At 35.3% G+C, this 10,795-nt stretch overlaps 1 protein-coding gene across 1 annotated transcript in view; it reads left to right on the top strand.

Moving 5' to 3' along the window:
* The first annotated feature begins 7,871 nt into the window (after nucleotides 1–7,871).
* LOC148273675 (TBC1 domain family member 13-like) overlaps nucleotides 7,872–10,795 on the top strand; it is a 29,035-nt gene continuing 26,111 nt past the window's right edge. Inside the window, exons 1-2 of the mRNA XM_088238358.1 lie at nucleotides 7,872–7,891; nucleotides 9,766–9,839. Coding sequence (XP_088094484.1) covers nucleotides 7,872–7,891; nucleotides 9,766–9,839 — 94 coding nt within the window. The remainder of the gene's footprint in view (nucleotides 7,892–9,765; nucleotides 9,840–10,795) is intronic.

Below are 10,795 nucleotides of genomic sequence, written 5' to 3'. Positions count from 1 at the left end.
TTATAACGGGTGCGTATTATACTATCTCACTTGCACTGTCTTAAGTGAAGCAGTTTTATTTTAAAGAATAATAGCCCTTATAAAGGAATGTTGAAAGACTAAATTGCATTTAGGAAAGCTGCAAGATTTTACTGTAATCGTAAGTTAAATTTTTCTAGTGTAAATCTGAAATTTGGAGTTTGGAGACGTAATGAAATTCATATTTTATTTTTGGCTCCGCACGCTTCTGTAATCCGATAGTAATAATTTTGGCCGATAGAGGTGTAGCTTTCTCGCTGTATGGAATATGATGTAAATTGATTAACCCAAGAAATGCAATGTATTATTATTATAACTATATTTGTGATATATTTTTTCCATATAATATGTAATATAAGACATTACTTTCGATGTCAAAAAATTTGGTAAGCTGCAAATAAGCGGTTATTGGGAGAGCTCGCCCCTGGGGTATCGGTAGTGTACGTTTATAGTCGGTCGGTAGACTTTTATCTTCAACTATGACAAAGCTATGTCATTTAAGAGCTTATGTTGAGCGTTTCATATCGATGTACCTACCCAAAGCTTGAAGGTGGGGGGCCGGTAGTTTATCTTTATAATCGTTAGAGGGAATTTATCTTCAACTATTCCGTCAAGGTAAAGGTATGACGTATTTATCTTTCCATCATAATCGAGGCCCAGCTTCGATCGTGGCCGACAACCGATTATTAACCGAAAGTGTGAACAGAGGCGCCGACATCCGATTAATATACGGATCCGACACCCGCCAAGTGGGAACGTGTAAAAAAATGTGTACGAAAAATAAAACAATGGTATTTAGGTTTCTTTGTATACCTAAAAGTCATTTCGGGATTTAAAAAAAATGGTTTAGGCACTATTTATTGCACCTCAATTTTATAAAAAATGTACAACACGACAGCAAAATAATCACGATCATAATCTTATATAATTATTATTCTAAAAATGACTAATCGGCCCTTTTCACACATGCCACGCCAATCCACCTGGTCCGGTAATTTCACCGGGTACTTCCTACAAACGCACACAAAATGTGGCACCTTTTGTAGGGTGTACCCGGTAAAATTAGGATACGAACCTACACAAATCCTGACAGGACATGGCGGATTTATGAGCTATTTACACAGATTCTAAATATCTGAGATCAACACTTGCCCATGCGATGATGTTACTCTCCAAGATGTCTCCCATCTATTGATGCATTGCCCCTTTCTTAGTCTGCAGAGAATGCAACTGGAGGCGCGATGCAGAAGTCTAAATGAGGATTTACACGATGTAGGTCATAGAGACTTGTCAAGAGAGGTAACATTATACATGACAGATATAGTGAAGGCAATAAAAGGTATCAATGATAGCAGGACACCAAATGCTGAACACTCTTCAAGTGGATCGGAAGATCTGTTGACGAATTACAACGGTCCGCCTTCTCCTGACGAGTTTTCTGTGGTTTCCTCGTCACTAGAGCAAATGCGGAGAAGCTCTTGAAACAGGTCACAGCCTAAATATCTCACCGATCCTTACATAAAATAACTAAATAAAGTTTTTCATTGAAGTAAATTTAATATATTTTTTTTCTTCTTTTTTTAAAGTAAACAAATAAATAACTATCGCTTTGAAGTAAATATAAACCTTGTACATTACAAGCAAGGTAAAAGAATAATGCAACTAACATATAAAAAATATTTTTATTTTTTTTAAAACCCGGTAAAATTACAGGCCTGGCCAGGTGGATTGGCATGGCATGTGTGTAAAGGGCCATTGTGTCTGTCATGCACGGTGTACGGGCCCGTTTCACGCGTATCGCGCCAACCCACCCGGTCCGGTAAAATTTGGGTGGGTTAACACATATTTATTATTTTATTATTTATTTTTTATTTTTTTATTTAACTTTTTGTACTTAATGTTATTTGTACATTGGCGGGCTTATTGCCAAATGGCAATTTCTTCCAACCAACCAATAAAATAAAAGTTTTATTTTTATTATTCAAGTTACAGAACATATTCAATAGAAAAAAAAAAGATTAAAAATTTAAAGATATATAAAAATAGAAATAAACGTATTTGTTTATAAATTACCTTAAATCGAAACTATTACTCAATGGGAAAAAGGAAAAAAGAGGAAAGAGGAAAGAGGAAAAAGGAAAGGAGGAGAGATTAAGGAAGAGAAAGGAGATGTTTCTTCAGACGTGATTTAAACAGAGATAATGTAGTAACATCTTTGATGGTGGATGGGAGATGATTCCACAGTCGAGCCGCATAGACACTATATGAGTTAGAGAAGAAAGAGGAATTGTGTATGGGTATTAAGAGAGTGCCTTGAGAATGAGAACGAAGAGGTAAACCATGAACTGATAAGCGTTGAAATTTTTCACACAGGTATATAGGAGCGTTAGGACTATGAAGTACATTGAACAGAAGTGAGAGGGAGTGATAGTCTCTCCGCTGTATAATTTTGAGCCATTTCAGTTGCCTACGATAATCAGAAATGTGGTCATATTTCCTAAGACCAAAAATGTACCTTATGCATGTATTCTGAAGTCGTTCAAGTTTATCGAGTTGCTCACAGCTTAAATCAGTCATGGAAACATCAGCGTAATCTAGAATGGGTAGTAGTAATGCTTGTACAAGAGTGCATTTAGTACTAATGGGTAAGAATTTTTGCAACCTTCTAAGTGAGTGTAGACTGAAAAATATTTTGCGGCTTAAGCTAGGGTTTCCTAGGACAGCGGTGCCCGTATTTTAACGGCCGTAGTGAACGGTGATGCGGTGGACAGCCGTCGTAACGATGACTAGAGTGTGGTTTCCTAGGAAAACGGGGTTATCAACACCATTTAACACCGTTTCCCTAGGAAACCACTCTCTAGATGACGTTACGACGGCTTCCCACCGCATCACCGTTCACTACGGCCGTTAAGATACGGGCACCGCTGTCCTAGGAAACCCTAGCTTTAATTCATTAGTATGAGCTCGCCAGCAGAGATGTTCATCCATTAGTACTCCTAGATTTTTTACGGATTTCCTGTACTGAATATTGGTACCATTGACAATAAGAGGATTAAGTGAAGGTATGTCTAGCTTACTAAGCAATCTTTGACTACCTGCAAACATAATTTGTGTTTTAGACGGGTTTATTAGTAAACCATACTCTTTTGTCCATGTTGACACGCAATTTAGTGTTTTAGACATCGATTCTATTGCTTTGCTGGTGTTTTCAGGTCTGCAATGAAGGTATAATTGTAAATCATCTGCATAGAGATGATATGAACAATTGAGACAATCTGCAATCGGATTAATAAACAGGGAAAATAGTAATGATGATAAAACTCCACCTTGAGGTACTCCAGCGGCAATATCGACCCATTCCGATTGATGATCTGGTGTTTTGATGCACTGTTGTCTAGCTCGTAAATACGATCCGAACCATTTTATAACCGGTTGTGTCATATTTAGTGTTTTAAGTCTAGCCAACAAAAGATCGAAATCCACAGAGTTGAAAGCGCTACTGAAGTCGAGTAATGTTATCAAGGTTATCATTTTGTTATTCATTGCGTATCTAATGTCATCTGTAACCTTGATTAAAGCGGTAGTTGTACTATGGCCCGCACGAAAACCTGATTGATTGGGATCAAGAAGATTATTTGACAATAGATAATTATTTAGCTGATTATATACAACTCGTTCAATGACTTTGGAAAAAATTGGAAGAATAGATATGGGTCTGTATCACACTTGGTATTGTGTATCCGTATACTTGGGCTGGTATTCCAAACGCTCCCGCGGCCGTAGAAAAAACATTTATCTCGCGTATTTATGTACAAAATACACGAGAAAAACTGTTTTCCCGTGTCGCGAGAGCGGTTCAGAATATCATCGCAGGTCGACATACCCGCCATAGATCTCCTTGTTACTTTGTGAGTTCAAAAACTATCACAAGTATTTGCCTATCCCTAGACTCGAGGATATTTTTTGATGTTGGATAAACGTAGAAAATGGAAGTTTAGGGAAAACTAGCGACATCTACCTACAGTTAAAAAGTTTTATAAACCTGAAAACTTTATATTCAATTTTAGATAAATAATGGCGATTTTACCAGATGATTTTTATGTACAATATTAGTTTGTGTCCAAATCTAAGAACCTACACAAAATCTTCATTCTCTGACGGAGTTTATATTCCTTTCACATTTTTGTAAATCGTGACCGTCTTTACGCTAGGAATACTTAATCTTGAATTTTATTATTCCCACATCAACTTGTTAATAATCTCAATATATTCGCCATTAACTCTTGTGTGGCTGTGATGTCACACTAGTCGACATAGGACACAAGACTTGATATATCTCTCTTATCTTTTTTAATTTTGAACTCGTGTTTTTTGTAATCTTCAAATGGATATTTTCACACCGGATTTAGAAAGTAAAGTTTGTATAACTATGCTGGATGTTAATACAAAAAATATATCCTTACCACGCGACGGATGAATGTCCGCTAATTCAGCAACACGTGTAAAAGTGAGAGCACGAAGATAGAACTCATAACAAGAAAAACAGAGACGCTGTTCTATAGCGGGTGGTGTGTCAAACAGATTCAGTTTTTGGTCGGTTGATGACAGTGATGTGGGACGCACGCGCGTAATATTTATGATTTTTTTTATTTAGCTATATCAGGACTAAATTATATGTTTATTTTCATAAATTATGAAAAAGAAATTATTAAACAGTATCTCTCCATGTTTGTTTTTTATTAAAACGTCTGAACTTTAAAATATTCCATCTTTTACTAGTGGTAACCTGATGTTACATCACCGCGCGAAAAGGGATTATTTACCACAGTCTTTTAAGAGTTAATTAACCAAGATAGATGGGTGAAGGATAATGAATAAAGGATTTATAATCATATTCGCATACATACCTATACTTAAGGGAACGTATCTGATTGGCATTCAATGATGTACCCGCACCACAAAAAGCATATTTCAATAGACTTACAACATGTGCGTATTAGATGCTTATGATGAAGTTCAGCCATACAGGAAATTGGATTCGAAAATTGTTTTCTTGCGCGCGGTAAAAAATAGAGCATTCAATTGTCATTGTCAAATTTGTATATATGTTTGTAAGTGAGTATCAGAATAAATATCGCGCTGTAGGCACAGTTTGCCTACCATGCAAGATGTTTGGGGCTCGATTCCCGGCATGGCTTACATAAAATATTGAAATCGGTGTTTTTAATACATGTAGGGTGATAACTAAAAAGTGTCAACCGAAATTTCGAGCTACTTTTTCGTATCGATAATTTATTTGAATATCCGTTCTTAGCGTTTTAGCTTACGCGGATCAAATTACTGGGATAGCAATTTGCCCCGTATAGGCAGATAAAATTTGTTCTGGAAAAAATCATGCAAAAAACTGAACCTTTTGCATTATTAGAGTGCGACATTGGTTTGAACTGTCAGTTGGGTCGCAATGAGTCACATCTTAATGGAGGGTGTGATTCTATAAAACGCTGCGAAAGCCCAGTTGTATTCCATCAGCAACACTACTGACTGATTCTTATTCTTAGAGGTGGGGGTCAGTGCTACGCAAGCTCCTGACGTCACTACGACCTGTAAAGATCTATTGTGCCTGGTCCCCGTGAATAGTTCTCGCCCTCCAAGCCCAGATCTATAAAGAGCCTGGCTACTGTGTGGAAGGCGAGAGTTTACATTTTGTTATATCTCCCTCTCCAAGCCCAGATCCGTAAATCAAAAACAAACAAAAAAAATCCTTGATCGTCCCATACTTATGATAAATCTCGACAACCACCCGATGGATATAAACTTGGTTTTCTCAGTCACGTAAAGTGTCCTAAAACAAAGCTACTCGAATTTAAAATATATTTGAAAAATAAAAAATAGGGAGTCAAATTCGTTTCTTACCGAAAAAAACCGTAAAATACCGTAAAATACCGTAAATTACGGCATTTTACCGCGCCTTGGTAAAATTACGTAATTTTACATCCATAATCAAGCCACAACATTGAAAAAATGCGTTAGTGTCAGAATCATGATCCAAAAGTGTATTTTTGTAAAAATAGTTTGATGGGTTCATAGTTAAAAAAATTCTTTAACACCTCGATGTGTTAACCAAAAACCACGCAATTGGACTAAAAAATTAGGCAACACTGCTTTTTAAAAATATTTTAAATAGAAGTTGAATTATGTTTTATCTTGCTTATGTATAATGTACAGGGTTTATATTTACTTCAAAGGAATAGTTGTTTATTTGTTCACTTCAAAAAACCATAGTCTATAAAATTTTATCAATGAAAAACTTTATTTAGTTAATAAAATATAAAATATGTAAAGATCAGGTGGGATGTTTTGGTTCTGGCCTGTTTTAGGAGCTTCTCCGCATTTGCTCGAGTGACGAGGAAACTACAGGAAACTCGTCAGGAGAAGGCGGACTGTTGTCATTCGTCCACACCGATCCACTTGAAGAGGTTTGGCATTTGGTGTCCCGCTATCATTGACACCTTTAATTGCCTTTACTATATCTATCATGTATAATGCTATCTCTCTTGACAAGTCCTTATGACTAATTACTACATAATTATCGTGTAAATCCTCATTTAGACGTTTGCATCGCGCCTCCAGTTGCATTCTTTATTAACAAAAAAAGGGACAATGCATCAACAGATGGGAGACATCTTGGATAATAATATCATCGAATGGGCGGTAAACACTGCTTTCAGATGTTTAAGGCATTGTTTTTTTATCTTTTAATAGGGATAACCCGCTAAGCCTCTATTTAGAAGCTTGTTAGCAAGTGGGACAAAGGGGATATGGAAGGAGGTAATGAAAAATCCACTACAACACTATGAACAATTGAAAAAAATTGCAGATCAAGAAACAGATGGTATACAAATCCGACAAATGCTTAAAGATGAACATGTCAAAAGTCAGAATAATCGGCGTGCGTGCATTAGAAGATATACGAACGTAGAGGAAGCGAGGTCTGTATCCAAAGACGGGGGAATATGGAGTTCTATCCTCTCTGCCTACCATTGCGGGGAAACAGCTTAACTCGGGGACTTTGAAATATTTTAGTTCAAAAATAAATATTTTATGTCCAGCGATCAAATGAAAAGTCTGAATTTTTTTCGCCTATTTCAATATTGGTCTAGTATGATAAATAATAATGTTTATACCGCTATCAAAATGTAGATGTTGCCGCTAGAATAAAAAAAGAACTCTACAATTTTTTTTTATAAAGGTAAATGCTGTACTCGAGAATTGCATTAGAGAATTAAATTATTTTAGCATGTTAAATTATTACGGTTGCCAACCTATTTTTTTATATTTTTATATACCTTATCGTACCATTTATCAGTATGCAATGCTAAACTTGTTGTTCGAATATCATTCAATAAATAAATCGATATGATTTTTTTTCTTATTCGTTCAATTGTTAGGTACTGGTTACTAATTAAATGTTATGTAGGTTGGCAACATCGTAGTTCTCCATAGGAATTATCTGGTTCTATAAAATTGGAGGCAAATTGTCCATAGATATAGATTAGTTACGTTGAATCTCCGAGTCGGGTGGGATGTGTTAATACTTCTTGCTAATAATCTGTGGCAATAATTGACAGTTGCAGCGAGTTGTGTAAAGCATATTAATAGTTAGTGTAAAGTTATTTTCGGTTATTTATGTTAATAGTTTTGTCACTATCGAAGTGCTTGTATTTAAGCTTCTTCTTTGATTTATTCATCACAGTTTGCGTATTTTAATCTTATATCTTGCCAGACATACCGGAAAAGAATTGTTCAGTTTTGCGGTTTTATATTCTTTTAAATTTAAAGCATTGACCAGCATCATGGCTTTGCACAAATTAAGGTATGTAATATTTATGATTTCAGTACGGTCCATTTTAACAATTGTCACAAGTATTATTAAAACACACAACGAAACACCATGCGACACCAATCAGGGCCGTAGCCAGGGTATTTTGTGCCTGCTCTAAACCTCCAGCCAGAACTTGCTCCTTAGTAAATCATTTTTGCTAAATGTTTTATATGTATTTTATTGTGTGTTGTAACAATACTTCATCACAGGGCCGTAGCCACGAGTACACCAAGGAAGGTTCTGCCTGCCCTAACCACTAGCCATAACTTGCTCCTTAGCAAAACATTTGTGCTGAATGTATTCATTGTGTGGTGTAACAATACTTCATCACAGGGCCGTAGTTAGGGGTACGTCAGTACGCCTTCCCTGGAAGATTTTTTGCCTGCCCTGACCACCAGCCAGAACTTGCTCCTTATCAAAGTATTTTTGCTGAATATTTACGAACATTTGTACTAATACAGATGAAAATAAAAAAAATGATTTTATTAATTTAATTATTAACGATGACATTCTTGAACAATACCTAGATATTACAGGAAGTTCATTGCACAATTTATAAATTTTTTAGCTGTTGATGAACTAGCGTTTCGCAGTATGCATTGTGGAACATCGCAAAAATTGTTCATTTGGCATAAGTTTTGAATATAAATTACTTACAGACAAATCAAACTTGTTGAATTCTCTAAATACATACTAGATAATGCTGTTTTTATTTCTGGAAACTGTCATCATCATTCCCTTTCCGCACCTCATGGTGCATAGGGCACTGCATTGGTACACCAATCGCAACGTGTCTTGATCATTTTTGTTGATGATCAGTCTTCAGGTGCTTCAGGTACCAGTCCGGGGACTAAGAAATATTCTAGTGTAAAAACACCCTTTTAAATAAATATTTCATAACAACCATGTTGGGAATCAAACCCGAGACTTCTTGCATGGTAGGCAAACGCGCTAACCATCACACCACGAGGTCGAGATTTCTGGAAATACCATTGATATATCGATTAAAAAGGTGATCCATGTTCCTGGACTGGCACTGAAGCATAAGGCTAATCACCTTACCTCCATGTAACAGATGATTGATATATGTTTAAACCATAGGCACAAAGGTGGATGTTACATGTTATGTAAAGTGGGCACTTAACCAGCCATTGACAGGTGGCCCAAAAAAGGGTAAGGCGATCGGTTCCTCGCTTCAGGGCCGCGATTATGAACAAACAAACTTTACACACTATATAACATTCACCTTAAGTTTCAGGAAATGTGGATGTTTAAACATAGGCAGAATCGTAAATGTTACACAGTGTGTAAAGTCAAACTGTTTTCCCTCTCTGTTGCAACAAATTTAGTATATCATTAGGTTTAAAACTGCTGCAAGTGGAACCGGTTACTGTTCTACAAAACTGAATGTCACATCCTTAAATTTTATTTTTAATTACAATGAAATTTCACTTAGAAACTTAATTAGTTTTTATTGCTACAGTAAACATTCTCCTTTTTAGAATTTATTGCAACAGGGAGGGAAAACGGAAGGGAATATATGGAAGTCTAGGCATTGGAATTGGCTGGTTTAAGTGGCCACTTTACACACTGTGTAACATTCACCATTCTGCCTATGTTTAAACATCCACATTTCCTCAACCCTTCCATCTGTTGACTTTTGTGAAGCAAAAGAGCTGAGACCTTTGTCGTGTGGGTGAGGTTCATCCGGCTGATATATATGTACCCAATGACAGGTCATGAGCCCTGTTAATTCCTAGACTTCCATATTACCTTCTCAGAATGTTTTTCCTTTCTGTTGCAACAAATTTAGATCTTAATATTGGACACACTTAAAACATTGTTAATAATTTACTTATTACTAGGGTCAAGGAGTTTGAAAATGCACTGCAGGTTGAGGTGATTGATCTTTTAACTCTACAAAAAGTTTGTTTTAATGGTAAGTTTGAATATTTTTTTTAAAAAGAAATTTTTGCATTCTTTTGATTAACCCAAATATTTCATTTTGAGGGTCCTTTTTAACGAGTTGTAAATAACTCACTATTAGAAAATGGAATCGAGTTGGGGTAGAGTGGGATTCGAACCACGGACCTTTGGTCTGTGAGTCCGAGACACTAGCCACAGGACCACAATCCGATTATATTATGTCAACCAAATCTGATCTTCATGTGTATAATGGAATAACATTGGCTTTCTCTTCAGTTTATTCTGTTTTTGAACTGACAGTTTGTTTTAAATTATTTTCAGCACCACAAGTACATTATCAACTTTCAACGACAAAAAGCTTTTTCAAATCATGCGGCATCAAAATATTTTTTTCACAAATATGAGTACCTTTAGCTCAGTTGAGATGAAACTTTCTTATTTAATTCGAGTTAGACATTACACATTTTTGAAAATTTTTGTTTTTGTAAATATCAGTATGTAATTTATTTATTCTTAATGCACCCCTAGCCAATTAAAACGCTTATATGAAGAATGTAATGTAAATAAATCTGTAAAATTTATATTGGAAGCACTAACTTTGTGGTTATTTATCATAATAAAATGAATATAAAACAATTTTGTTTTTAACCTCTTATTTTTAATTTTTTTACCGACCGGTTTCAAAGCTACACTACCTTCTTTATCAAGATATACTTAACCTATTCCTTACCTTGCTTACTACTAAACTAACTTTGACTAAACTTTGAAACTGGTAGACAAAATAAAAATCAGTGGTTAAAAACAAATTTGTTTCATATTAATTTTATTAAATTACCACTATTTTAAATTTAAACAAATTAAAAATAAAAATAATGTAGCCTCACACTTAACAATATACTTTTTAAAAATATTTTTACATTTGAGAATATACAAAGAAGACTTAATATACAGAGATAATTATCAAAATGT

The sequence above is a fragment of the Micrasema longulum genome, unplaced genomic scaffold (genome assembly GCF_059751315.1).
Source record: "Micrasema longulum isolate JH-2025_06_02 unplaced genomic scaffold, ASM5975131v1 h1tg001876l, whole genome shotgun sequence".
Classification (NCBI taxonomy): Eukaryota; Metazoa; Arthropoda; class Insecta; order Trichoptera; family Brachycentridae; genus Micrasema; species Micrasema longulum.
The sequence above is the reverse complement of the archived record's forward strand: the minus strand, read 5'-3'. Positions and strand labels throughout refer to the sequence as shown.